A 25,988-nucleotide genomic window follows, 5' to 3' on the forward strand; every position below is an offset into this window, starting at 1 on the left:
TATATGTTTCTCATTGAACTTATTATTCAGGAGCTACTGCAGACATGTCTTTCCGCACAACAACGCACGATGAGAAAGACTTATTCACAATGCCAAACTTCAGCTCCAGATATGCTCCCAAATCATCAGAGAGCCCAGCAGAGGAATATGGAAATTCCATCTCTCTTGATCCAGAAACTTCCACTGAACTTTTCCATGGCTTTCTTGCCATAGGATTTCTGGGTTCAGAAGCAGCTCCCCAGTGAGCCTGCCACGCCAACATTTGCTGTGACTTTGGACAACATGACCAAAGAAGCAGTAGAAGTAACAGAGGATGATTTGAAGGTTATAAATAATGAACTAGAGAAGTTTCTTGAGGCTGAATCTCAAGAGGAAGGCACAAGGGACCATCAAGGAATAGCTATGCCAGCACACAACTTTCGACAGCCCGCAAATGGAGGCAGTTGAAGATGAAGGACCTGCAGATACAGTGGTTTCCACTACAGGGATATCTGTTCGGCTCTTCAGTCGAATTGCCAGAAACAAAGATAGAGATGAAGAAACAAAGGCATCCCTTTTGCAGCTGTTTCAAGAAACAAGGAAAACAGGTGGAGATTGTTCAAAGAAATCTGAGATGGGAGCTAAACTAGTCGAGCAATACATAAATCTTCCAAACATATTATGAAGAAGTTTCTCAAAAAGCTGTGTGCTTCTTCAAGACCCCAAGTCATTCCACTGGAGGAGATGCCACTGAATCATCTTTGCCCAAGAAAAAATTCCATAAGGTCAGTCATTCATATTGACACTCAAAATAGCATATCCACATATAAGTATTCAGAACTTTCATCCAAATTTTACTTTGACAGTCAGAGGTGTCTGCCAACTTTTTCAGTCTCTTGATCAAATATATCTTGACAAAGAGTGCCAGATGTGTTGATTCTGGCGAAACTCTGAGGTTAGTCATATCAAAGTCCACAATAACAAGAACAGAGCAATCTAAGTGTCTTATGCCATGCAAATGGCAGCATCCAGCTTTTATATGATTGAAGTTCAGGAGTGACAAAATCACAAACTCTAATTACCAGGGAGTGATAAGTAACATGAGCAATACTTTCTCTTTCAATAGTACTTAATTGTTCAGAATGCTCATGGAGCATAGACAGTGTAGATGCTAGACACCATCACCATCTACATGTTTGCTGATTGCATGTAAATGAAGAAGAGGCAGACGGTACTTACAGGAACTTTGCCTTTGTTCCATGCAGGTCCTTCAAATGTTCCATTAGAAAGATCCATCCAGAGAATGCTATGGATACAGCAGAAATGAACAAGTGTAAGGCGTACAAAAGCAAGAAAGCCTTTAATGATAATAGCTGCAGCCACAAGGATTTGATAGACCAGGACAAAAGCCAACATAAGTTCTGCTCAGGGCTTAATGTCAACGGAAGGAGAAGGCCAGCAAAACTCCGACCTCCTGAGATTGCTACGCCACCTCAGATGACTGCAGGGAGCACTGGATCAAACAGATGCAGACTGTAAGTTTGCATATATGTGCCACTTCACTGACTAACTTGATGAAGCTGCATTCATTCTGAAATTCAAGCAACATTCAACTTGCAAACACTAATCAAACTACTTCATCACCATAAATCTGATCGAGACTCGATAAGTAACCATTCTAACAATTCCATTGTGAAATATCCCACACTTGGAAAGTTACATTCACTAAATGTGCTAGCTGTCAAGCTATTTTCCTGTTGGTGCTATATTATGAAAAGTATTCCCAATGAAACTGAGACCAAAGAAATAGGTCGCTGATCATGAGAAAGTCCTTATTAATAACAAATAAGTACCAGAAAACTGCAAGTCACTGGGGGGTAGTAGGATGATGAAACATGCTTGATAACACCTGTGCAAACAAGCAAGCACATATGCAAGTTTATAGACACGAACAAGGCATGCCCTAAGAAGCAATTTGACTCATTTATTTGACTTAATGGCAGGCTGTAGGGTGATCTAGTCTGCTAACATTTATCTCACTGTTATGTGACTTTCCTGCTGCAGATCTGGTGTTGGAGCTCTAGCTAAGAGAATATTACTGGATATTTGTGGTAATGCTGTTAGTTTATGTGATTGTGGTTTTGTCTTACATGCTTATGAGTGAGACTGATCTTAAATAAAGTGTAGGGACTTATCCATCATCTCTGAATGTAAGAAATTATCTGTAACGTAGTGCTCGAACTTTCTCAAGTAGTCACATAAGCTGGAATCTGTATGCTCCAATTCCCAAATAAGTCCAATAAGTCCAGAAGAAAGATACAAAACATATAACACCCTCCACTGGACTTATAAACTGTATAGTGAAGTCTAAAACATGGAGTGCTCAACTTTCTACGGAGGAGGCTAGGTTAGCCGAAAATATAGTTATCTGCTTTTTCAGGGTAAGAAGGGGTAGAGAGTATAAGCCTGAATTCAGCAAGTTCCATCTTCCAAATAATCCTTGGTTCACTAACATATCCAGTAGGAAAATAGAAAAATGGGTAGAACTAATTGTCCATGTTGAGCAATGTGTTGCACAGCCACAAGAGTCAGCTCTGCTGGCTCTGCTATTCTCACAAATTAAAGCCTAAATCACATTACTTGAAACAAAAAGAATTTTGATTCATTCCTCATAACCTTTACCATGAAAATAACGAAACAAATGATTTGTAAAGTTGTAGGTATAGAATTAATTAATTCAGATAATATAATGCGACTAAAGTTGGGAACATCTAGGTGTATGTACGTTATTTTCATAACAAGCAATATTCAGTTGCATATTGTGCTCATAAGGTTGCCAGGTGCACGATGTGACGACAAGAGTCCATATTCTTCAACTTATACCTTTAACTCATTTAAACAGTAACTCTAGATTATTCCACTACCCTTATAATGACGCTTAATTGCACTCTCAATTATGCAAATTATATATTCTTTCAAGTATTACACAAATAAAATAAATGTGTACAAAGAATTATATATATGTGTATATTTCAAGATGGCACTTTTCCTTTTCCTCCCAAACAATCACCAAACAAAAACTGGTAGTTATTAAATCAATCACAAGCGCAAACAAAGCTGAAAAAGTATGCTAAAATAATATTTATAAGAACAGTTCGTTTTAAGAGGATTCTTAGAGACAACACTGGATATCATATATTTTATTTAATACCTTCAAATAAGTTCAAAAACATAAGAACCCATGCATCATACAGGTCTTCTACTATTGGATTATATATCATAGTTCATGTTTGAAAGTCATCAAGGTGGATCCTGTAGCCAGTGCCTCTCTTATGTTGCAGCATGGATGCTTGGAACTCAATTATTCCTTTTCCCACAACCTAGACATCCACTTAAATGTGTTGCATTTTTTAAAGGTAAGTCAAAGTCCTAAACTCCAATCACTGGGGCCAAAAAATCTTGAGCGTGCAGTTTCCGATTTATACCAACTGCTAGTGAGTTTGGTGGCAAATTCATAGGTCCTCTAACAATAATTGCTCTTCCTTCAGTATCCCCCTCAGATGTATTAGCTTGCTCAGATGTAAATTAATAAAAATGCCTTTATTGGCATTAAATATAACATAGTAAAGGTTGTAATCAAACAAAAGTAAAGAGAGAACCAATTGCTGAAACTTACATGATAGAAATAATGCTGGTGACTTAGATGACAATTTATGGCGTCTCTAGAAAGGCAGCGAATCTTCCCTCAAAGTTCCTCCCATTTCCATTCTCCAAGATCGATCCACCAAAGAAGCTAATTCCTGAAATCACACCAGGAGAATTCATGAATATAGCACAATCCATGTTATCCACAGACAAGCAAGAGAAGCAACGGTTATGGCATTTATATCTGAATAACGTTAATTGAAATAGGTGGCTGATGTGTCTAGAATGAGTAAATCAATTACAAGACGGCACATTCCTCTTCCTCCCAACAATCGCCTAACAAAAACATTGGGAGACAAAAGATTTGTCAACATCGCAAGATAAGAAGACTCCTTGTCCATAAAACCTAATACTACAAGAAATCCCATGAATTTTTCAGCCATAATGCAATAGCAAAAATGTCTTTCAGATTTTCTCACTAAAACTTTTAACCATTGACCAGAAAAGCATATCGAGCAACAATGACTCTACTCATACGATGGATCTAAAAGGATTACTCACCTCAAGTCATGGCTGACAACGAGTATTGTTACTTCTCTTTCAGATGCTTTAAAAAGCTTCACGACATCTGTGCGTGCTTTCAATCTAATTGTCAAGATAGTATCAAGTAAGTCAAATAGAATAGGAAATCAGATCAAAGTGACTTGAAATGATATTCAGTTACATTTTCCCCGGAGAGAAGGGAAGAAATGAAGGAAAGAACCAACAGGAGAATTAACACAATTGCCCCAAGTAAGAATCTAAATCTATATGATGCAGCAAAATAGGAACAACCTTAGCATAATTAGGAACCATTATAGATGAACAAAAATTCAAGGAATTGGTAGTTAAAGAAAGATGACCAATAAATTCTAGCACCAATATAACTTCTTGTGCATTAGATAGTTTCTCTAGCACATATACAGTACACACCTTATAGGGCATAAAAGGCGACTTCTTTGGATGAAAAAGACAGCCAACGTGTGTGGAGACTCTACTTTCCTAGGTTTATCCTTTTCTTTGCTTTTTCTTAGAAGGATGCCCTAATTCCAGTCTATTGCCATTTGACAGGAGGCCCATTGTCAGGGTGGGATAAAGGTTAACAAGAGGTCTTGAATTCAGAGGTCAGACCTAAACAAAAACTTACTATAACAAATAACAGATCTATCTGCTTTAAAAATAGAATATCAAAATACTTCTTCAAAGCCACAGACGGAGACTACAATCTCATATTCCTCTATGTAGAGCATTGATGAAGTTAATGCAAAGTAGATTAGCAGTTTTCTTGAGTCTCGGGGCTTGATTCACAAAGAAGCATAATAGGCATCCCAAGCCAAATAGGAGCGAAAACATCAGAAATTATTAAGAATGGGTGAATCAAGTTAATATATGCTGGTCAATGGCCGAAGTGATCTTATCATTGTGAACCATAGACCTCCAAGTGTGAGGCTACTAATCAAATAAAAATAACATGGCAAAAAGATCTTCATACCAAGACCAGCCAGAGGTTCATCCAATATCAACAAATCTGGAACTTCAACCTGTAAATAGAAGCCAATGGGCGCTCTCAGTAAATGGAAAGACATGGGCATACGTTAGTCCATGAAACATAAGAACAAATTTCTTAATTTTAGAGCATTAGTGTGAATTGCCGCACTGGTAGCATCCTGAGTTTATAAAGTGTAATCATAAATGTAGTTACCAATTGGATTGCCAAAGCAAGTCGGCGTTTGTAGCCACCGCTCAGCGAGTGAGGATCCTTGTCTAAGGAAATTCTGTCCAATCCAACCTAGATTTTATGACCATAGTAGAGACTAAGTTCCATCTTAAAGAGCAAGATTAACTAATGTAAAAAGATATTGCAAAAGCAATAGGTACCAAGAAACCGGTGATAGCAAAAGAAGATTCTATTACATGTCAAAGAAGAAATACCCAATTGAAAGCTCTTTGAAGTTTGAAAGCAAGTTGCTTCTTCGACTGAGTGCTAACTTTTTGCCTTGGCCATCCAAATGTAATTTCATCTAGCACATTGTCGGCAATGAAGTACCTATATCACAGATTAACAAATTGACAAATCCAAAAGGCAAATTGCGGTAATGACAACTCAAATTGCTCAGTCAGCAAGAACTTGATCTGGTAGGTCATGCACCCAGAAGTTGATTATGCATATTACTAATGCACAACAAATCAAACTTGCGGTTACTGTAATTTATAATCTTTCCGAAAGATGGGGCATTTAGCAAATCTTTTGATACGGAATGAGACAAATAGCTGAGAGAAATGGAAAACGAAAGAATGGAGAATATCATTGGTCATGACAAAGTAAGCGGAAAGTTATCTAAATGCATAAATCACAATTTTCCAATACATGCTTACTGAATTCGACTAGCGTGATTACAAAAAGGAAAGGAAGAAAATGGCCAAGCCAGAATTTTATATCTTGTAGCATTCCATAGGCCAAAATCTGGCTTCGGTAATCATAGCACAGTCGACTCGGAAATCAACTTTTCTTTTGGTTATATCAAGTGATGCTCGGTACCTCTCAGGAAATTGAAAGACAATGCCAACTTTCTCTGAGACAAATGTTCAGGAGGTCCTTTATGTTCACCGCTGTCGCCGTATCTTTGAATGATGATAGAACCGGAAGTTGGTTTGTTGAGTCCTGCAAGAAGCTGAGAAAGAGCCACAAGGAAATTGACATATTTGATGATTGACAACACTGCAGTAAGCTTCCTAACTGATGTTGCTGACCTGCAATAGAGTAGTCTTTCCACTTCCACTCTGACCAAAAATCAAGCCAAAACTGCATGAAACAAATTAAGTCATACCATGAATGAAAGCCTAGATGGTTCAAAGTACTACAAATATGCTCAGAAAGTTTGAGATGCTTTGAGTAAACCTGAAAATGAGAGCAGACACACCTTTTCTCGGGAGGGAAAACTAACATCTTTGAGAAGGTTGAACTGGGTCCCCGGAGGATGGTAGCCAACACTTTTAACCTTCAAATACAAAAAATAAAGCTTTAGATTTTCATTCCTCTACAGTTCTAATTGTTTAATTCTAGAAACGCATAGATGCTACTAATTCGATCAATTCCAGAAAAAAAATGCCACACCATATGAAACAAAAGTTGAAAAATGTAGATTAAATAAAGTCTATTTGCAACATCTTTTGGATAAATGAAAGCTAAAAATGGATGCATTACAGACAAAAACTCTCATGCTAGATGTGAATTAGTAAGTCATAGCACCACATTGTAAAGAAGAATCTTTCACTTTCCCTTTTCTTTGTTTTAATGAAAGATCGATGAAGGAATCTAAGAATGATGTATACGGACAATTGGCATGGATGGCAAACCTTATTCAGCTAGGAATCCTCTTAATGGTGAAAATATTACAAAGTGTTTCTAAAACCTTCCTAAATTCTTGAGAAAATAAAGCAACTATTGTGAAACTTTCCTGGAACATAGTAAGCAACTACAATCGATGATAAGTCCTCGCCCAATGAGGTCTGGGAACACTTAGGTTAGAATCCAGGCATGTCAAGGCATCAATAGCACCTAGAACAGCACCAAAAGGCATCGAATTGTACTCTTGGATCTACTTGAAGAAATTCTTTGTGAGATATGGTCAATACCTAAGCATACATTCCTCTAAGTGATTTGTAAGTCAACTTATTGTTTATCCCTTTGCCATTCATCAAGGTTAATAGAAAACTCTCATTCTCTCCCTTTTTCAAATCAATCAAACAGGCCAATCAGGAGAAGCACAAAGCCCTTCACGATGGGGGAACGATAGTCGTAGACAATCTTGTAGGTTTCGACAGACCCCTTCCATTTCAAATGGACATGGCAACGTGAGCAAGAATCCAGAAAACATGGCTAGCCCTTAGCCTTCCAAAACATTAAGAATCGTTCAATTTTGGAGTTTATCATTCGGCAAGTACCACCATTTCAATCACAGATTACATCTTTTCCTCCTTCAACACTTCGCCATTGTCTAATAGAATGCTCGTTAGTTCATCTGCGAATATGTCAGTACCACTGAACTTTGATTCTAACAGAGGCCGAATGAATCCAACGAGAGCGACCAAACATTCAAATGCTACAACCCTGAGTGGTTCCGCGATACCGAAACTCACGGAATACAATAAAAGCACGACCAAATGGAAGCCGACTAAAAGAGTTGCACGACAATACTTCAGCGAAGAAACGATCGCATTGAAGGTACAGTACATAAGGACAGTTCACAACGCAGAGCATACACCGAAACCAAAGCTGATTGACGAACAAATGCTTACTTCGAAGCAGGAATGATCGCAGCGAATTCTGCGTAATCCACCGCCGCGGAATCGTAATCTGCTCAAAGACATCGACGCAAGGAAAATTCCGTCAGAAATTTACGAGCTCCGGCCATTGACGTGAGCGATTGAGAACTCTGCCGCTAAGCAAATAGGGGGACAAGTGTTGGTTCACGGAGAAATGAACGGAGAAGTGCCATGCCTGGTGCTTGACTTCGCTGCCGTCGGCGACGCCTGGCCTTGGAGCTTCGGCGACCGGAGCGACCAAGGAGACGCGAACGCGGAGCTCGCCATGGCCAAGCTCTCCTCTCTCCTTCTCGCACTTCAGAGAATTTCCTGTCGAAATGAACTTTACCGGAAGAAGGCAGTGTAATTTTCGGGGGGTGACTGTTCGACGCCCGTGCCTTGATGAAAACTTCATCCTTGGAGAAATACATCTCAGCCGTTCAACAGATCCCGAATGCCAACGGTTTTGATTTTTCACTTTTTGATAAACCCGGTCAAAAAGGCTAAGGCATTAGAGAAAATGGTTCTCTCTACGTTTTCGTTTTTAAGGATAAAAGCCACCTAGACAAAATGCCGGCCTGTTTTAGGGATAAGAAAAAGGTGTCTCCTTTGCAGCTTACGGCATTGACTTCAAAAAACTATAAGAAAAAGCTATGTGCAATTTTATGTGTCTAACAAGCTAGAGCTGTGAGAAGTTTCGAGAATTTTAAATTTAAGAAAAGTCGATATGAGAAAGTTCGAAAATTTAAATTAAGTAATATATAAAAGGTAAAATATATTTACATTTGACGTTTTATCTAATGTTAGTGAAACCAAATGCCTCGTAATTGGAACTAGCATATGTATTATTTTAGTATGATACTTTTGTATCGTTATTAATGTCAAACTATGATGGAATAGACTTAAGCTCAAGCACATAATTATATAATTTTTTGACAAAGTGCCTACATATACTTCACAAGGTTATGGCAACTCGATTTTAGCAAACCGTGACGTGTCTTTTTAAATAAGTGATACGAGGGAAAAAAGGAGACAAGAAGACTATTTTAAATCTTTGATGGTTCCATATGATCTCAACTTATTTTGTCAACATGTTATAGAGATAGAGTTTGATTTTCTCAATGAAACTAATGCTCTTTCTAAACAATTTAATAGTGGGTAGCCAAAACCTGATACGGTCTCGGTATCTCTCCAAATCTCCATTCTTAATGGAGCTGAAAATTTTGCATGGTTTCATCAAACTGAGGAATACTTGCTAAAAGAATCTGAAGAGATTTGCCCTTCATAATGTCTAGCGACTGTACCTCTGTTATGGATTGCTTGTTGGGCTGAGAAGCAAGCCCTTGGGCTATTAGGGACATCATTGAAGAGAGATGAGACTTATTAACCCAAGTTGATAAGGTGGAGGTCGTTTATAATTATAATTCCCGAAAGGCAAATCAAGCCATTGATTGGATCATTAAGACTCACTGAAAGAAAACTCCCCTATCAATTCATTGTCTTTGCCCCCTCAACCTCTTAGGAATATTTTGTGTTCATAAATTTACTTGTCTAGCTATAGTAGAGCTTGTTTTATGAATGAATGAATGAAGGAAAGCTTTTTCCAACCAAAAAAGAAAAAAAATCTTGGCTTGATCGAATCCAGCAAACCAAACGGCCCCGTGACATCAGCCCAAGGCGTCGTTTCAGGAATCCGAGAGAAACCCGACCCATTTGGATCAGCACTCTAGGCATTTGCCGGCAATGTCAAATCCGGGCCTGAAATTCGGGCCGCCCAACGACTTGGGCCGTCAAGCCACCGTCAACACAGCCCAGCTCCGTGCTTCGCCAGTGCATCTTCCTCCTCTTTGCCCGTAAGGATTCGCGAAACTACCAGGTTGGCTTTGAAATACGAGGATGGTCATCGGTCGGTCGATGTGAAAAGCGGGTAGAACGACCATAAGAAAAGACGAAGAAAAACAGTCCGCCACGAACTGCAGAGACTTCGTTACAGGGTCAAACAAGTCCAGCGAGGGGAGATGCTCTGTTCCCGACGCGACCAAATTGATCACCATCCGAGGACGGTAGTTGAGTTCAGTTCGTGAGTCGTGCAGTGAACGCTTCACGCTTCATTGACCCGTGAGAAACGTGGATTACGCGGCTCGGATATTCGTTCACACGAACAGCTTCTCAACTACCAGAACGAATCGACGAAACGAGCTATTTTCCTAGCGATGGGGAAGGAAGGAAAGGGAATCTTTGGCCAGAGTTCTGACCGGCTGAAATTCCTGATTCCTCGTCCATAAGCTTTGAGAACATCGCTGTTACGTGCGCATGCGCCCTCGCTTCGAGAGAAGTAGGTGTTGGTTCCTTAATTGTCAAAATACGAGTAAATAATTCGGGCTTCTATATTCGTATTAAAGAACTACATGGCCAGATTCGGTGAATCCATCGCTGCGTGTGTCGGCCCATGTTATAGTAAGTCAACCTTTACGACTTTAGTTATGATCAAGTCACCTTTATATATTAGGAGTACCTCCCTCACTTAATGCACGTTGATAATCACGTTTCATCAAACGAAAACTTACTTCCCTTTCACGTGGTGCTGTGATTAGTCGAGATACACGTTCTCCCCAGTTGGACTTTGTGCATGAGGAGGGTGCGACATGGATTTTAGGTTGTCGTGTTTTGTTTTCATATTTTATTTTGGCCGGTTTTCCATCTCAAGAGTGTAATAATTCAATTCATTTTGTACTCATAAGACATGTCTGAGTAATCATACAAGATGGTGATCATTTTTCACGACAGGTCTTTACTTTATAAATCCTTCAATATGATTTCCAGTTAAAGCAAGAGTTTGGGATGCTGTAGATCCTTCCAGTTTTGACGTCCTCATCGTGTCGGCTTAGTATCGCCCTCCCTTTCATTGATGCGTGGGCCACTCCCTTTTTCTCCCCTTCTCTATGTTAGAAGCCTGTCAGAAGCCTAAAATTATGCGGGCCCTCTTGCCACCATTATCATTCTCCACCCTCAATACTTCATTACTTCATAAGCAATGAAGCCAATGAAGAGTGATCAACGCCAGCGAAAAAAATTGGTACTTATCATAATCGATACTGTTCACAGTTGGCAAGCTTAGCAAATTTGTCTCTACAACATGTCGAGAGATGTCAGTAATCAGTAATCAGAAAATCTCTCCAAACGAAATATATTGCAATCATAAAGCATAAGCCCACGATGGTTCCCTTGCTCTCTTCATTTATCGGAAAAAGCTGGAAACGATGTTCGACCGACTTCAATTACGGGCATGTGATTTCATGGGTCGCCAACTGCAATCATTTATTGTCTTCCGCCGAGTCTCTCCTATCACTGCGGTCGCAGATCATTGTGAATTTTCGGTGGGGGCAGGGGATCATTTGCTTTCCGCTGCAACCTCTCTCTAGATCCCCTTTTTAGCCAAAAAAAAAAAAAAAAAAAAAACTCTCTCTCTCTCTCTCTCTCTCTCTCTCTCTCTCTCTCTCTCAGAGCACTCTTATCCCTCATTCATCTCAAATCTTTCTCCCTCTACTTTTGCGCTAACGTGTCATGGGTGCGTGCACGCAAGCGTGCCGGCCCAAATAGAGTTTTGTGTTACTTCAGCAAATTCAAAACCACAAGAAAGACTCCCAAAATAGGCAAAAGAGCAAAGTCACGAAAAAACAAATTTAAATTATAATCACCATGGCGTCTAGGTCAGAACTTCCTTTTTTTTTTTTGGTACCCAGGACTCCATCGGCTAGGCTATCAAGAGCGCCGACCACCGTGGCATGCTAGGCTATCGACTTCGCCGACTACCTAGGCTATTGATCGTCGACAGTCGACCACCTAACACAGAGATTCATCTGAACTTCCTTTTATAACATGAAAAATCTAAATTTTATATTTATATGACATATTCACCCTCTGTCAAGCTTTTATTAAATAATATTTCAACTAAATCAATGTCATTTTATTTTACTCCATGTGCGTCGTGTCAATACTTTTTGATTTCTAGCATTCATGCAAGCAAATTAATACAAGTTTGGGATTTTCAGTATTACTGAAAAAAAAATTAGGGTAAATAATTTAATTTTTTTAGTAATTTTTGCACTAAGGAAGAAAGCAAAATGCATCGTCTTTGGTGCTACATCCAAAACAGTCAAGAGGTCAACGCATAAAATAAGACCCAAGCCTCTCCCATGAATCAACTGGACAAGAACAGGGGAGGGAGGACCACGAGACTCAGTCTCCACGCTAATACAAAATGGTTCTTGGTACTTTCCTCGAGGCCCCTGCCATTCTTCAATGCCACACTGACTTCAACCTACCGTAATCAACTAACTTGTCCTAAACGCAGCAATTTTTAGTGAATCTAAGGCATATACTAAAATACTTTCGACGGTTGTAAAGAGCATTCACGTATGGGACTAATCAATGGGCGCAGCTGGTTTATTTTAATATATTTTGGGTTCGTTGTACCATTTCTCTCCAATCGTTTTGATGTGAATTCGAGTTTTGGAATCAGATGCAAAAAAAAAAAAACGATGGTGATGCATGTCATGGGAGGGAAACAAAACCCGTCTACTAGCATTGTACTTGCAAAGACATCTTTCACATGGAAAGTTAGATGCCGCAATTAAGGCATTGAATGAATGTACTATGTGTCGTGACGTGGTCTTTAGTACATGCAACATTGGCATTACACAAGATTTGACACTCCAAATGCTCGAATTAAGGGGAAATTTCTTTATATGATTTCTAGTTTAGCGGATCAAGTTCATCAAAACCATAATTTTTGTGTGTTTTCTTTTTAAAAGGTAATATCGTGAAAAATCTTAAATAAATACACCTATAATAAATTTTATCTCCATTAGTTTTTATTAAATTACAAAATTAGATGACATATGGTAGTAGGATTTCATCTTCTATTTATTACAAATGTACCTTTTTGTGATATTAATTAAATTGATTGAAAAATAACAGAGAATAAATTTATTATCAATATGTCAGTTTATAATTTTTTATGATAAAAAAGTTAATTTGAGATAAATTTATTATAAATCCATCAATTTTGAATTTTTTTATACTAAAAAATTGATTGAGATGATTTTTGGTGGTACTAATTAAAAAGAAAAAGTGATGGCTGTGACTTCTTCCATCGAGTGGGACCCGTGCCCAAGCGACGTCCGAACGGGGGTCAAACGGCCACCATCCCCGATCCCACTCGTTCGCCAGTAAGATCGCGCCACGTCACGGTGCCGACACCTTTCTCCGCCAGCTGCGTCTCTTCTTCCGAGAGCAGCCCGCGCACTTGTTGCCCCCGTAGTGGATCGTCCCCTCTCCACTCATCTCGCTCGAGCTCTAACGCAATTACGTGGACGCCATCTCAGAAACCTCACCGCTCGTTCGCACCCAATTTCGCACCCCTTCACTCGTTCCCTTCTCGTTCCGGGATTTTTTCGCTTTTAACCGCCCTCGTCAGTCTCGTCCGGGAAAAATATTGGGTGGTCCGGGACCGCCACGTCAGCGTGGTCCCGAACCACTCACACGGCGCCACGTGTATGGGGAGCGCAGACAAAGGACGAAAACCGGGGCCCACTTCTCTGACGCTCTCTCTCCTTTTTCTCTCTTTTGCCCCTCCCCTCATATGTGGCGCCATATGAGTGGTCCGGGACCACGCTGACGTGGTGGTCCCGGACCACCCAATAGGCGGGCCCCCCTCGGAAATTAATTGTTTCTTTAGTCCCCCGCCCTTTCCCGATAATTCCTTTTTCAGCGACCTGCGCATACGCTTTGCGTATAAATAAGTCCACGGAGCGTCTCTGTCCAGTCACTCGATCGGCCTGTGTTTATCCGCACCAACCTGCGATTCCGTATTCATCGCTTCCGTCGCCGTCGCCGTCGCCGTCGCCGTCGTCTGGCATTGCCTCTGGGGATCGGTTCTGATCTTTTCTCGCGTCGCGATCGGAATACAGGGGTTCGATGGCGAATGCTGGGAAGAGAGTTTTGCTCACCTCCGGTGGCGACGATGTATCGGTGAACGTCGCTCTGCATTTGGCCAAGCGTGGCTGCAGGTTATGTTCGTCCCTAAATCGCTCGCCAAACTTATTAATGTTTGCTGGGGAGCCTGGAACGATTTTGGGTGAAATTTTGGGTCGGTTCTGCACCATGAAGAATGCCGAGGGCGCGTGTAGTCGTCGTGTCGATTGAAGATGATAGAGATTATTGATTAGCTAACTGACGTAGGGCTCACAAATTGGCCCTGAAGTTGGTGCTTAATCGTGTGCTTGTGTATTGAACAGGTTGGTCTTGATGGGAGACGAAAAGGGTCTGAGGAGCGTCCGCGAGAGAATTGCCGGTTCTTTGAAGGGTGCGGCGTCGGTCGAGGTCGTCGGGTTGGACATGGAGGAAGAGAGGGAGGAGCTTTCGAGGAGGCCGTGGACAAAGCCTGCAACGTTCTGGGGGGTTTGGATGCTTTCGTGCACTGTTACAATTACGAAGGTACGTTGCTCTATGCCATGCGTGCGGTTTGGAAATCATGACTGTAGCGTCTTGTGTTGAACCGTGAGATAGTACTCGGTATACCGTGCGGAGATAATTATAATGCATTCAAAATCAGAAGTGACATTCTTATCGGGGATATTGCTTCTTGGGTTCAATCGTGTTGCTTTCGACGTTAGATGGCTTTACCTGCAATTGGTTCGGATATATTATAGTTCCTGAACTTTAAATCTTCCAATATCCAATCCAAGGACAAATGATAAGAGTTTGCCCGGAAATGCTCTGTTCGATAAGATTAATCTAATTCCCCTGATGTGAGGAGACAGAGTCGACGTTTGGGGAATGTGTCGTCTAAATCAACAGTAGGTAGAGGTGACTTGGTTGCATCTCGGACCCCTCCAGTAGATGCCCTCTTTGTCTTGTCAACAGCTTAACTCGACGGGAATGCTTGGGACTTGTCATGGTTCCGTGGAAAAGTAAAGGGGTGTGAAATTTCCATGCTAGGACGAGGAACTCAATAGTGAAGTTCTGGGAAATTGGGGGGTGAATCCAGTCAAACCGACCCATGCCATATCCATCAGGGTCATCAACAGGAAAAAGAAAAAAGAGACAGATGGTGCCAATAGAATTGACAAGGGACTCGTCAATTGTCCAAAAGAAATATGGGACTCTGTCTAGTTGCCAAGGCATCCTTTTTGAATCTTTCTAGATTGTCCATTGGAGGGTCGTCTTAATTTGTAGATACATCAGGACCGAAGTTTGAGAACTCTGAAAGTTCTTTCGCTCCCGTATCTTGAAGTGCGCTCTTCACGTGGCCATGTTTGGATTAATGATAAATCAATTCAACTGTTAATGGCTGTCGGTTTCTCGCGCTTGTCTAGTGGGAACAGAAGCAAGCCAGCTTAGCTTACGACTGACTTTTCTTGAACAGGAAAGATGCAAGACCCTCTACAGTTGCCAGAAGAAGAGTTTAAAAAGATAATACGTATAAACTTCCTGTCCGCGTGGTTTTTGCTGAAGACCGTCGGTGTAAAAATGCGTGACGGCCGTAGAGGAGGTTCCATCGTATTCTTAACGTCAATAATCGGCTCGGAAAGAGGGCTTTATCAAGGAGCTGCTGCATACGGATCGTGTTCGGCTGGAGTGCAGCAGTTAGTCAGAGTAAGTGAGGCATCATGTTATCATAATCTTGTGTGTTTCTTAACTCCCTTTGTGGCCAATCTCTTATCTAACCTATTTGGCTTTGTGATTGTTACACAGACCTCGGCGTTGGACATGGGAAAGCATAAGATTAGAGTTAATGCTGTCGCCCGTGGCTTGCACATAGAGGATGAGTATCCAAAATCCGTAGGCATGGATAGGGCAAAGGCCCTGGTCAAGGATGCGGCACCGCTTCACAGATGGCTCGATGCCAAAAACGATCTGGCTTCAACCGTCATCTATTTGATCAGCGACGGCTCATGTTACATGACGGGGACGACTATCTTTGCCGATGGAGGCCAATCTCTGGTGAGGCCTCGCATGCGATCCTACATGTAGTTCACTGACCTCCTCCTCCTTCTGCTCGGAGCAAACAGTGCAATCTGTACAGCAGCGTACGCTCAGACAGCGTTTCCAGCAGGGAGAGAGGGTCGCTAGCCCATTCTTATGTTATTTTGTTGATGTCCCTTTTGTCGAGTTTAGTACAGATTAGGCCCGCCAATTCGTTTTTCTCGAGATATTCAAGATTCAATATGGCTTTCCACGTAAGTTGCTGCATTGCGAAATGATGCGGGAGGTGGACATTCGCACATGGCCCCTTGTACGGTCACTTAAGGTTTCGACAATGAAAGAAACGTGACATGTTTAATAAGCCACGGTGTGGTAATTGTGTTCTTTGTTCCTTGGGCTAAGTTCCAAGAGTCGAATCATAGAAACACTTCAAATAAAGATTCTTCTGTACATTTTTCTGGGAACTTTCTTTTTGTCTGTTGACCAGTTCCCTGCAACCTAGAACACCACCTCTTTTGGTTTTCTGCATTGGCAACGAGGATCGGAATGGTGGGCTTCTACGAAAGGGTAATATTTCAGTTTAGTCAAATTCAACTTTTGAGATCGAGCAAGGAAGAACAAGGAAAAACTTCGGAAATTTTTTGTGTATTCTATTATGTATCCAAATAATGTACAATGCTCTACAGTTATAGCACTAGGCATGTACAAGAAAAAGGAAATAAAGAATATTACAAAATCAATTCCAATATTAGACTGATATTAATTGATTTGGCATATCAATCTAAATCCTAAAGAATATTGTACAACTTCACTTATCTTTCAAAAATCCCCCTCAGGCTGGTGGCTTAGAGATGTCTAAGACATTTAACTTGCTTAGTAGATATGCGTGTTGTCTCTGACATAGGGGTTTGGTGAAGATATCTGCAGGCTTTTTGTAGTCTCAATTCATCTTGTTTCGATTATCCCCTCTTGAATCTTTTTCGAGTGAAGTGACAATCTGCTTCTACGTGCTTTGTTTTTTCATGCACTATAGGGTTGGACACAAGTTTAAGTGTTGTGTCGTTGTCACAAAACAACATGGTCGGTCCCTTTGTTTGCACCCCAAGGTCCCAAAGCAAGTCTTGCAGCCACACTATTTCACAAGTGGTCTTCGCCATAGCTTGGTATTTAGCCTCTGCTGAAAATAAAGACATGGTTGACTGCTTCTTCGTCTTCTAAGAAAGTAAAGATTTTCCTAGCATGATATAGAATCCTGTAATCGATCTCCTACTCATTGGACAAGTTGCGTAATCAGCGTCACAATAAGCCGTCATCTCCATGTTGCACTTTTTTTAAAGAAGAATTCCAAGTCCTAGACATTTCTTCAAATACTTAACAACCTTTAGGGCGGCATTCATATGAGTTTGCTTTTGGCTTATGCATAAAAGCGGCGGAGTGTCGCATAGCATAATTTATATATGGTTTAGTCATGGTCAAATATATGAGCTTTCCTACCAGCCTTTGATAACCTGACGGGTCTCTGAGAACAGGATCATCTTGGAAGATTTCCTTCATCATGGTCCACCGTTGTTAACTTGACATTTTGTTCGATTAGAATAACTGCTAGTTTGCTTCCCAATAGACTACTTATGATATGATCTCTAGCACGAATTTTTGTTGACCGAGGGAAATCCCTCGATCCGATTAAGCAATTTCTATTCCCAGAAAATATTTGGGTGAACTCAAGTCCTTTATGTGGAATGTCGAATGCAGGTATTCCTTAAAGCTCTTTATGGCAATTGCATCGTTACCCATAATGAGAATATCATCAACGTATATAATTTAATATGTACCTTTTGTCCATGTAAAAATAGTGTAATCATACTTGGACTATTTGAAACCTACTGCTGTGAGAGCATTCGCGAACTTGGCATACCATTGCTTGGATGCTTGTTTGAGACCATAAAGGAATTGCGGAGACGACACACTTTGTTCTCCCCTTGTCTCCGTAAATCCTAAGGATGTTCCATATAAATTTCTTCATCCAAATCGCCATGTAGAAATGCATTGTGGACATCCATTTGGCGTAATGACCAATCTTGAAAAGCCACAACCGACAGGAAGGAGTGGACTATGACGTCTTTGGCCACTGGGGAGAAGGTCTCATGATAGTCAAATCATTCTCGCTGTGTAAACCCTTTTGCCACCAAGCAAGCCTTATATCATTCAATCGATCCATTAGCCCGAAACTTTATCTTGTAAACCCATTTGCATCCTATGGCTTTACGATTGGAAGGTAAAGTCACAAGATCCTATGTATGGTTGCCATTTAGTGCTTGCAATTCTGCTGCCATGGCCTTTTGCTAGCGTGGATCCGTGGATGCTTCATCATAACTAGCTGGTTCCCTTTCTTCAAATATGCGACTAATGCATTGTCTATGTTTCGGAGACAATTGATTGAAGGAGACATAGGATGAGAAGGGATAGTGAATACCTGGAGAGTTATGTGTGGCACAAACATAATCCTTAGTCCAGGCCGGTGGACATGTGGTGCTCCCTGAACGTCGAGGAGGATCCGGACGTGATGGTAGAGTCTCTTCCATAGGTGGTGCTGTCATGAGATCTCGAGGCTTCTTTAGTAGCCGCATCCTCAAATCTTGGTGACGGAGAAATGGCCTTAGCTAAAGTAGTCCGATCGCTTGTGGAAGCATTATTGAAGGTTCCCGGATTTCCAATCATAACATATTTAGGATCCTTGGATATATCGTCTTCAAAGAAAATAGCTCGAGAAGAATTGAGATCGTTTTCCTTTGAGGACTGATCTTCAGCAAATGGAAACATGTCTTCATGGAAGACTACGTCTCTACTTATGAGGAATTCTTCTGTGGAAGGTTGAAACACACGATACCTCTTTTGAAGATTTGGGTATCCCATGAATATGCACCGTTGGGCATGAGGACTCATTTTGTCCCGAGGGCCTACCGTAGTGACGTAGCATAAACACCAAAATATTCTTAGGTGATCCAGTTTTGGCTTCTTTCGGAAAAGGACTTCGAAAGGGCTTCGACCATTTAACACCTTTGTTGGCATCCGATTAATTAAGTAGACTGTCGTGATCATGCAATCTCCCCAAAAATTATCCGAAAATAGAAGCCTGAACCTTCAAGGCACGTGCCACTTCCAAAATATGTCGATGCTTTCTTTCCACTACTCCATTTTGTTGTGGAGTGTATGTGCACGAACTTTCATGCGAGATGCCATAGGATGAAAATAATGATGTGCATTCATGGTTGAAAAATTCTCTTCCATCATCTATCCTAATCCGCTGGATAGATTTTCCAAATTTGGTATTTGATAAAGAAATAAAATCCTTTAAGTGGGATAGAACTTGACCCTTAGTTTGCATGAGGAATATCCATGTTGCTCGAGTATAATCGTCAACAATAGTAAAAAAATATCTTGATCCATCATGATTAGGTGTATGATACTGCCCCCACACATCAACATGAATTAGTGAAAAAACACTAGTGGAATGACTTTTGCTAACTGGAAAGGTTGCACATGATTGTTTTGCAAGTGGGCAGATATGACATTGAGGCTGATTCGTTTCGTGGAAAATAACTTCCGGGGAAAATATTTTCCGAAATTTCCGGTGTTCGGATGGCGGAGAATACATGGTCAACGGAAAATCCCTCTTGAAATCGTGGAAAATGATTTCCTCTTTTGAAAAGAGGAAATCATTTTCCGCACCTCTCGCCTCTCGCGCTCCCGCTGCTTTCTCCTTCCTCCATCAGTTCTTGTTCTCTCTCTCTCTCTTTCTTGCTCTCCTTGCTACAATGGCTTCAACAACGTCCTTCTCCGGGAACAGCCTCCGCCCTCCCCGGCCGCTCCTGCCCGCCTACTCCGGCCGGGGCGCCGCCGCCATTGCCACACTCCGCTTCCCCGGCGGCTCGAAGCCGCTCGGGAGGATTCGGCTCAAGAGGGAGCACTACAGCGGCGCCGGGAGGCTCGCGGGGAGCCCACCGTCCCAGGCCGCTCGTCGTGCGGCCGTGAGCCGTGAGCTCGTCGGATATGGCAGCGAAGCTCGCGGCTCGCCGGATCTAGCGGCAGAGCTCGGGCTCCCGATCCGGGCGAGCTCAAGCTCGTCGCCCAGATCCGGCGAGCTCGAGTGAGATCGGCCGAGCCTCGAGCTCGCCGGATCGGCCACCGGGTCTTGGTCGGCCAGGGCGGCCGACCATCGTCGAGCGGGGAAGGAGGTGGCGGCGGCGGAAGGAGGAGGAAGAAGGAGGAGGAAGGAGGCGACGGCGGACGAAGCCGCTCGGGAGGAAGAAGAAGGAGGAAGGAGGAAGGAAAAGAAAAATAAATAATAAATAATAAAAATTTCTATTTTAAAAAATATAAATAATTAAAAAATCATTTTTTAAAAAAAAATATAAATAAATAAAATAAATTTTTTGGTCAATTAAAAATATTAAAATTCAATTTTTGAAAATTTTTTTCAGGAAAATGTTTGAGCTAACGAACAAAGTGGAAAATATTTTCCACTCAAATTTTAGATTTTGGCCGAACACCGGAAAATAGAGTCATTTTCCTAGAAAATGACTTCTAGGAAAATGTTTTCCGGAAATATGATATTTTCCGTGAAACGAATGGAGCATGAGAGTAAGGAAACAAAGCACTGTGGCCCATTCTAGAATGCAACAGGAAATTTTTATCATTGGTAGTGACATTACACAATGATTGCTTATTGGAGGAAACTTGAGATAAATCTAAAGTTCTTGGAATGCTAGTCCAGAAAAATAGTTCATCGGAGAGATTACCCAAACCTATCAGTTTCCCAGTCGAAAGAGCCTGAAAGAAACAGACATCAGCATTGAAAAAAATTCAACAAGAGTTTTTCTTGTAGGCTTTAGACACAGAAATCAGATTGAGCTGGAAATCTAGAACATAGAGGACATTTCTCAAGGTTATTTGAGGGCTAAGGTTCACAATTCCTGTAGTGGTCACATAGGTAATGCTTCCATTTGGCAATCATATAGAAACATGAATACTTAAATCTTCATGAATAATGAAAAAGAAGCTCTTATTACATACAATTTGATCACTAGCCCCTGAGTTGATTATCCAAGAATTTCGGGAAATAGAATTTATCAGGCAATGAGATACTTGAGAAGCTACTTCCTTTGTTGGAAATGTTCATTTTTTTGCAATGCCTACATAAGCTGCTAATACTGCCCTTAAGTGATGGGTTGATCATTATTCGAACCAATGGTCTGATAAGCTGCTACCGAAGATTCCTCCCCCCGTTTTCCTTTTTCACCGAGCTTACTGTGCAATTTCCAGCAATTGTTAATGGTGTGATGGGGTCGCCTACAGTATTCACAAAATAATTTATTTTTTCCTTTTATATTTTTCCCATAAGCCTTTGAACTTGCGGAAAATTGTCGACCGTTAGATCCTTTAAAAATAGTCGTGTGCCCACCGTCCGATCCTGATGAGGAATTGGGCCTTTTCCAATTGTCTGATCGCGCCTCGCAATTTGGACCGTCCATTTTAGGTCCTTTGAAGGCATGTGAACCTATCCCAAACCCTAGCTCCTCTGGCCAACCGGAAACGGCTGAGAGAGGGTACGACAAGAAACTGGGCGCTATTGTCAAGTAGGGATTTGAACCCATATGTAATATACGAACTTCGCCTGAGCCTCAAATACTTAATGATCCCTGCCGCGTTGACAAGCTGGCCATTGGACTATGCTGTTGGCACCAGCCACGGTCACCGTATCGCCACCACCGTCATCTCACCGAACCATCGCGCCTCATCACATCCCCACGACACCACCCCATCACCATGTCTCCACCACATCATGACAACTTAATTGCCGCCTAGTTTACTACCTCACTAAATTTTCTTCTTCATGAAATGCCACGAGTGAGATTAATGTGATCTTAAAGATAGACCACGACCATGAGATGTTAAAAAAGAATCAATTCAAGATCGGTCACGTCTCTTCTCCCACCAATGTTTACTTTCTTCATTACGTTGCCATGCCGGTTCTCTCATGTAAATTCTCCTTCATCCCCACGTATCCGTGCAACTTGTCAAAGAGAGGAGCAGAGAACTCCCACCATCACCCACGTCAACCCCATCCGCCTCCTCCTCAGCTTGCCACAAATGAAGACCATTGACCAACAAAATTCTCAAAGGCAAAGAAGGAGAGAAGACACAGAATTCAGCCACGATTCTGTGATTTTCGCAAATGGCAATGAGGATTACCGCTAATGGCCATGTCCACTCCACGCGTCTCTCCTCTGGACTGCCACAAAACTAAGGAATGTTGACCAAGACAGTCAAAGCAGGCGGAGAAGCCGAAGCACAAAAAAAAAGACCGTCTCTCATTTCCCTCACCTCACAATCTTCTTTGTTCCATCAACGTCTTCAGCGAAGAATCATCTCCATCAAGACTCTCACAGCTTTGTTCCTTTCTTGCTACTCGACGCCGCCACTTGCACCACCTCGCTGCACCACCATCTTGCTTTATTCTCACCTCTAACCAAACACCTCACAGCATCGCCTTCATTCTGCTCACGTCGTCTTGCTGCTTCGCCACTAGCCTGCACCACCGAGGATTCAAGGCAAGTGGAAGTCCTATTCTTCTATATTATGTGGTGCTGCCGTTGATATTGCTAGTATGAGTACCTAGAGGGGGGGTGAATAGGTGCCTAAACAATTTATCGATATACGGAAGCGATTCTTAACATATGATAGAAAGTAAATTCTCTCTTAATTAACAAAATGAAATACGATTGAGGTAGAGAGAGTGAGGAAGAGAAAATTGAACACAGGATTTATAGTGGTTCGGCTTATTCCAAGCCTACGTCCACTCTTCCGCACTGACAGCCCACCGGCTGGATTTCACTATGATTAAAAGAGAAGTTACAGCACAGCTTTGCCTTGATTCCACAGTGTAGATGTTTTACCACACCTCCTTAAGGTCTCTCACAAATATAGACTCTCTTTTGTATACAAGTATTCGCTCAAAGGATTTATCTAAACAAATAGGAGCTTCGAGACTTTGGAATTCTTCTATCGCGCACACCTCGAACAACTAAGAACGTCTTCCTTATATACTCCTTTATGCCATCATACCCGTTGGCACTTACCAAAGGAATTCCTCCAATCTACCCGTTGGACGGAATCAATTAGGAAGATTGTTCGAGCTATTAAAGGAACGTGTTGATAGCCCATCAATCCTGTTCGCCCATACAATCGGGATCTCGGTTTCCATAAGTAGAACATTCCAATAATATTTAGATAATCATCGAATCTTCAGTCATTGAATCAATCTTGATCAATCAAATGATTACGATACGTCTTCTCCAACCACGAGATATTCTCCGGATGATAAGGTTAAATCCTGAACAAAACATCTTGTTCTCGGATAACCTTTCTTCAACGGATTAGAGATGTCAATGAGGATAGACTTTGAGTCTTGAGTCGGCTGTCCGGAAGTCTTCGAGACTTTAACTACCGAGTGCAGACCTTTAGACTAGACTGATGGAAACGTTTTGTCAACTTCAAAACACTTCACGAAGATTTCTCCAACAATCTCCCCCTTTTTGATGGTGACAAAACCTTCCTGCAGATTTGGATAACTTTGACCTGCAAAACATTTCTCAAACACATATGCATATCTTATAGAGATGAATGGCTAAAAGATTAACACTAGAATCTGCAACCACAGAAAATAGGTTAGTCTAGTGTATAATAAAACCATCCATAAGATATCAATACTTGTTAATAGAAGCAGTCAAGTCCAAGTCTAGTTCGGTTCTCATCCAGACACAAAACTAAGTCAAAGTTTGAAAAAAACAGTTAAACAACAACACAATTCAACAAACAATTAAAAAATGATTGAAAGTTTTTGATCAAATCATGCATCTCTCCCCCTTTTTGTCATCATTAAAAAGGATGAGATGGAGTCTTGGGAATGCGGACAAGCTGGAAATCTTCCATAGACTGAACGATGCCTTCCAGCCTTTTAAAGTCTTCCTTCAGCTGTACAACCTCCTCACTCTTGGCATTAGCCGATTCGAATAGAGAGGGCTTGCATCTTATCATTCAATGAACGGGAAGAAGCTTGACTTTCATTCTTCAAACTTTGAACTTCGCATCCCAAGGCATAAATTTGACATTTTATCTCCAAGAGAATATCCATGATTCTGCGAAAATCTGCTCCATTATCGGGCCCGAGTACTTGCTTCGGCTCGATCGATGGAGTAAAAGCGACGATGGTGGATCAGCATAATCTCACAGGTTTGGCGATGAAACTTCATGACCTTCTTCTGGAAATTGAGATGCATAAACATCCCTCAGGTTTGCGGGTGAGCGACCGACTCCTTCACTTGCATCGGGATATGAAGACGTCACTCATTTCTCCCGATCTCCCCTGTTTCCATGCCTACGGTGGAGAAGAGATTTCCTCGGGTTCTCCTTCTTCTCTTCTTTCTTCTTGAGTCTTTCTTCCTCCGCTTCTTGCTTTGCTTCTCTTTCTTCTTCTTCCTTCTCCTCTGCTTCTTTCGTCTTTTGTTCCGATTCTTTCTGAGGAACATGACGACTTAAATTCTTCAAAGCCATTGCAGAGATGGTGATGTCTTCGTCATCATCTTCATCCTCAACGAGGAGAGCTCTTCTTCTCTTTGATGGAGCAGCCATGGGCTCCTTCCATTTTCTCTTAGCAGCAGAAGAGAGTTGATGAGATTTGGCAGGAGTCTTCTCCTTGAATTTCTCCAATTCTTTGCTCAGTTTCTTCAAACGCATTTTGGTTACCATTTTCAGTCCTACCACCATATGATCGCATGATCGAACACAAAAGATTTGCGGAGGCTGAATATTCAGATGTCTGAATAACTTCGTAACAAGGCTTGGGTAAGGGAGTTGACCTCTGTCCTTCATCATCGCTCTATACATGTGAAACATAACGGTATGAGGAGAGAAAACTTCTTTCCATAGAGGATGGCATACATCAACTTTGCCTCGAGCTTGAAACATCGGTTTTGGAAGTTGATTTCGGCCGAAGGCAATTGATCACAATCTTGTGAAGCAAGATGTTGAATGCATTCATCCGTGAGTAGGTGATCTTCTCATCTCGTTCTCCTGTCCTTCACCGGTTCAAGTGTGGCCCGAGCAATGGAAACTTTGATTGGTTGATATCGCCTCTCTCAACTTCTAACACATCTCGCCAAAGCATATTCATATCCACAACATAGTCTTGTTCTTTAACGCTGAAGGAGAATCTATTCGCATCCAAAAAGCTAAGATTTGAATAGAAATATGCAAGTCAATTCAGCATAAGCCTCGGTTGAGTCGAGCAAAACTTTTCAAGTTGAAGATAACTGAACTTTTCCCTCAAGTTCACTTTCACAAAGATCCAGAAAATCAAAGTCCACACTCCTAGGGTTTATTACCCCACGCTTCAGCAATTTCGAGTACGATCCTTTTGTTCCTTTGATCGAACAAATCTCCCATTTTTCCTTGAATTTCAGCCGCAATACCCATTTTCGGTTGAAATAGACACAAACAGATTGTCATCGTCATTCCCATCTACGAGATTCGGTCCCCAGTCATGAGGATCACTTGGGATATTCGCAAGGGTTTCCTCGGCCACCCCTTTACGAGCGATTCCCAAACTTTCCATTTTTCAGAAAGATATATTCGTTCCTATATCCTTTGTTTCTAAGAAACTCATCAACATAGTTCAAAGGAGTACGAATTCCTTTTAAGGCACGATATAGCTTGTAAATAAAAGCGGGCTTTTGAACTCTTACGGGTCCGCATCCTCGATGATTTCTTCCCGATGCCGATGAACAACGCCTTGAGGACTAGATGGTGGAGAATGACGCTGCCGAGAATGTTGTGGACTCGGTTCTTGATGGAGTAACTTCATATTCGGTAAGATCGAAGTGCGTAGGCCCCTCACTCATCTCTGTGGTCCCCTACTTGCGATTCTTGAGGACTTTTGTGAAGATGACATCTTTTCTTAGTGTTTGGAAGAT

The 25,988-nt window shown here is 41.5% G+C and overlaps 1 protein-coding gene and 1 pseudogene across 1 annotated transcript; one reads left to right on the forward strand and one right to left on the reverse strand.

Moving 5' to 3' along the window:
* Nucleotides 1-4,823: 4,823 nt before the first annotated feature.
* Nucleotides 4,824-6,595, reverse strand: LOC120288500 (annotated as a pseudogene).
* A 7,115-nt stretch (nt 6,596-13,710) lies between these two features.
* LOC104419128 (uncharacterized oxidoreductase YohF) lies at nt 13,711-16,421 on the forward strand. Its single transcript, XM_010030681.3, is given in 5 exon segments — nt 13,711-14,039; nt 14,268-14,383; nt 14,386-14,466; nt 15,398-15,627; nt 15,727-16,421. Coding segments are annotated over 5 exon segments (798 nt in total). The 5' UTR covers nt 13,711-13,947; the 3' UTR covers nt 16,006-16,421.
* The last annotated feature ends 9,567 nt before the right edge of the window (nt 16,422-25,988 follow it).

Source organism: Eucalyptus grandis, chromosome 9 (genome assembly GCF_016545825.1).
Source record: "Eucalyptus grandis isolate ANBG69807.140 chromosome 9, ASM1654582v1, whole genome shotgun sequence".
Classification (NCBI taxonomy): Eukaryota; Viridiplantae; Streptophyta; class Magnoliopsida; order Myrtales; family Myrtaceae; genus Eucalyptus; species Eucalyptus grandis.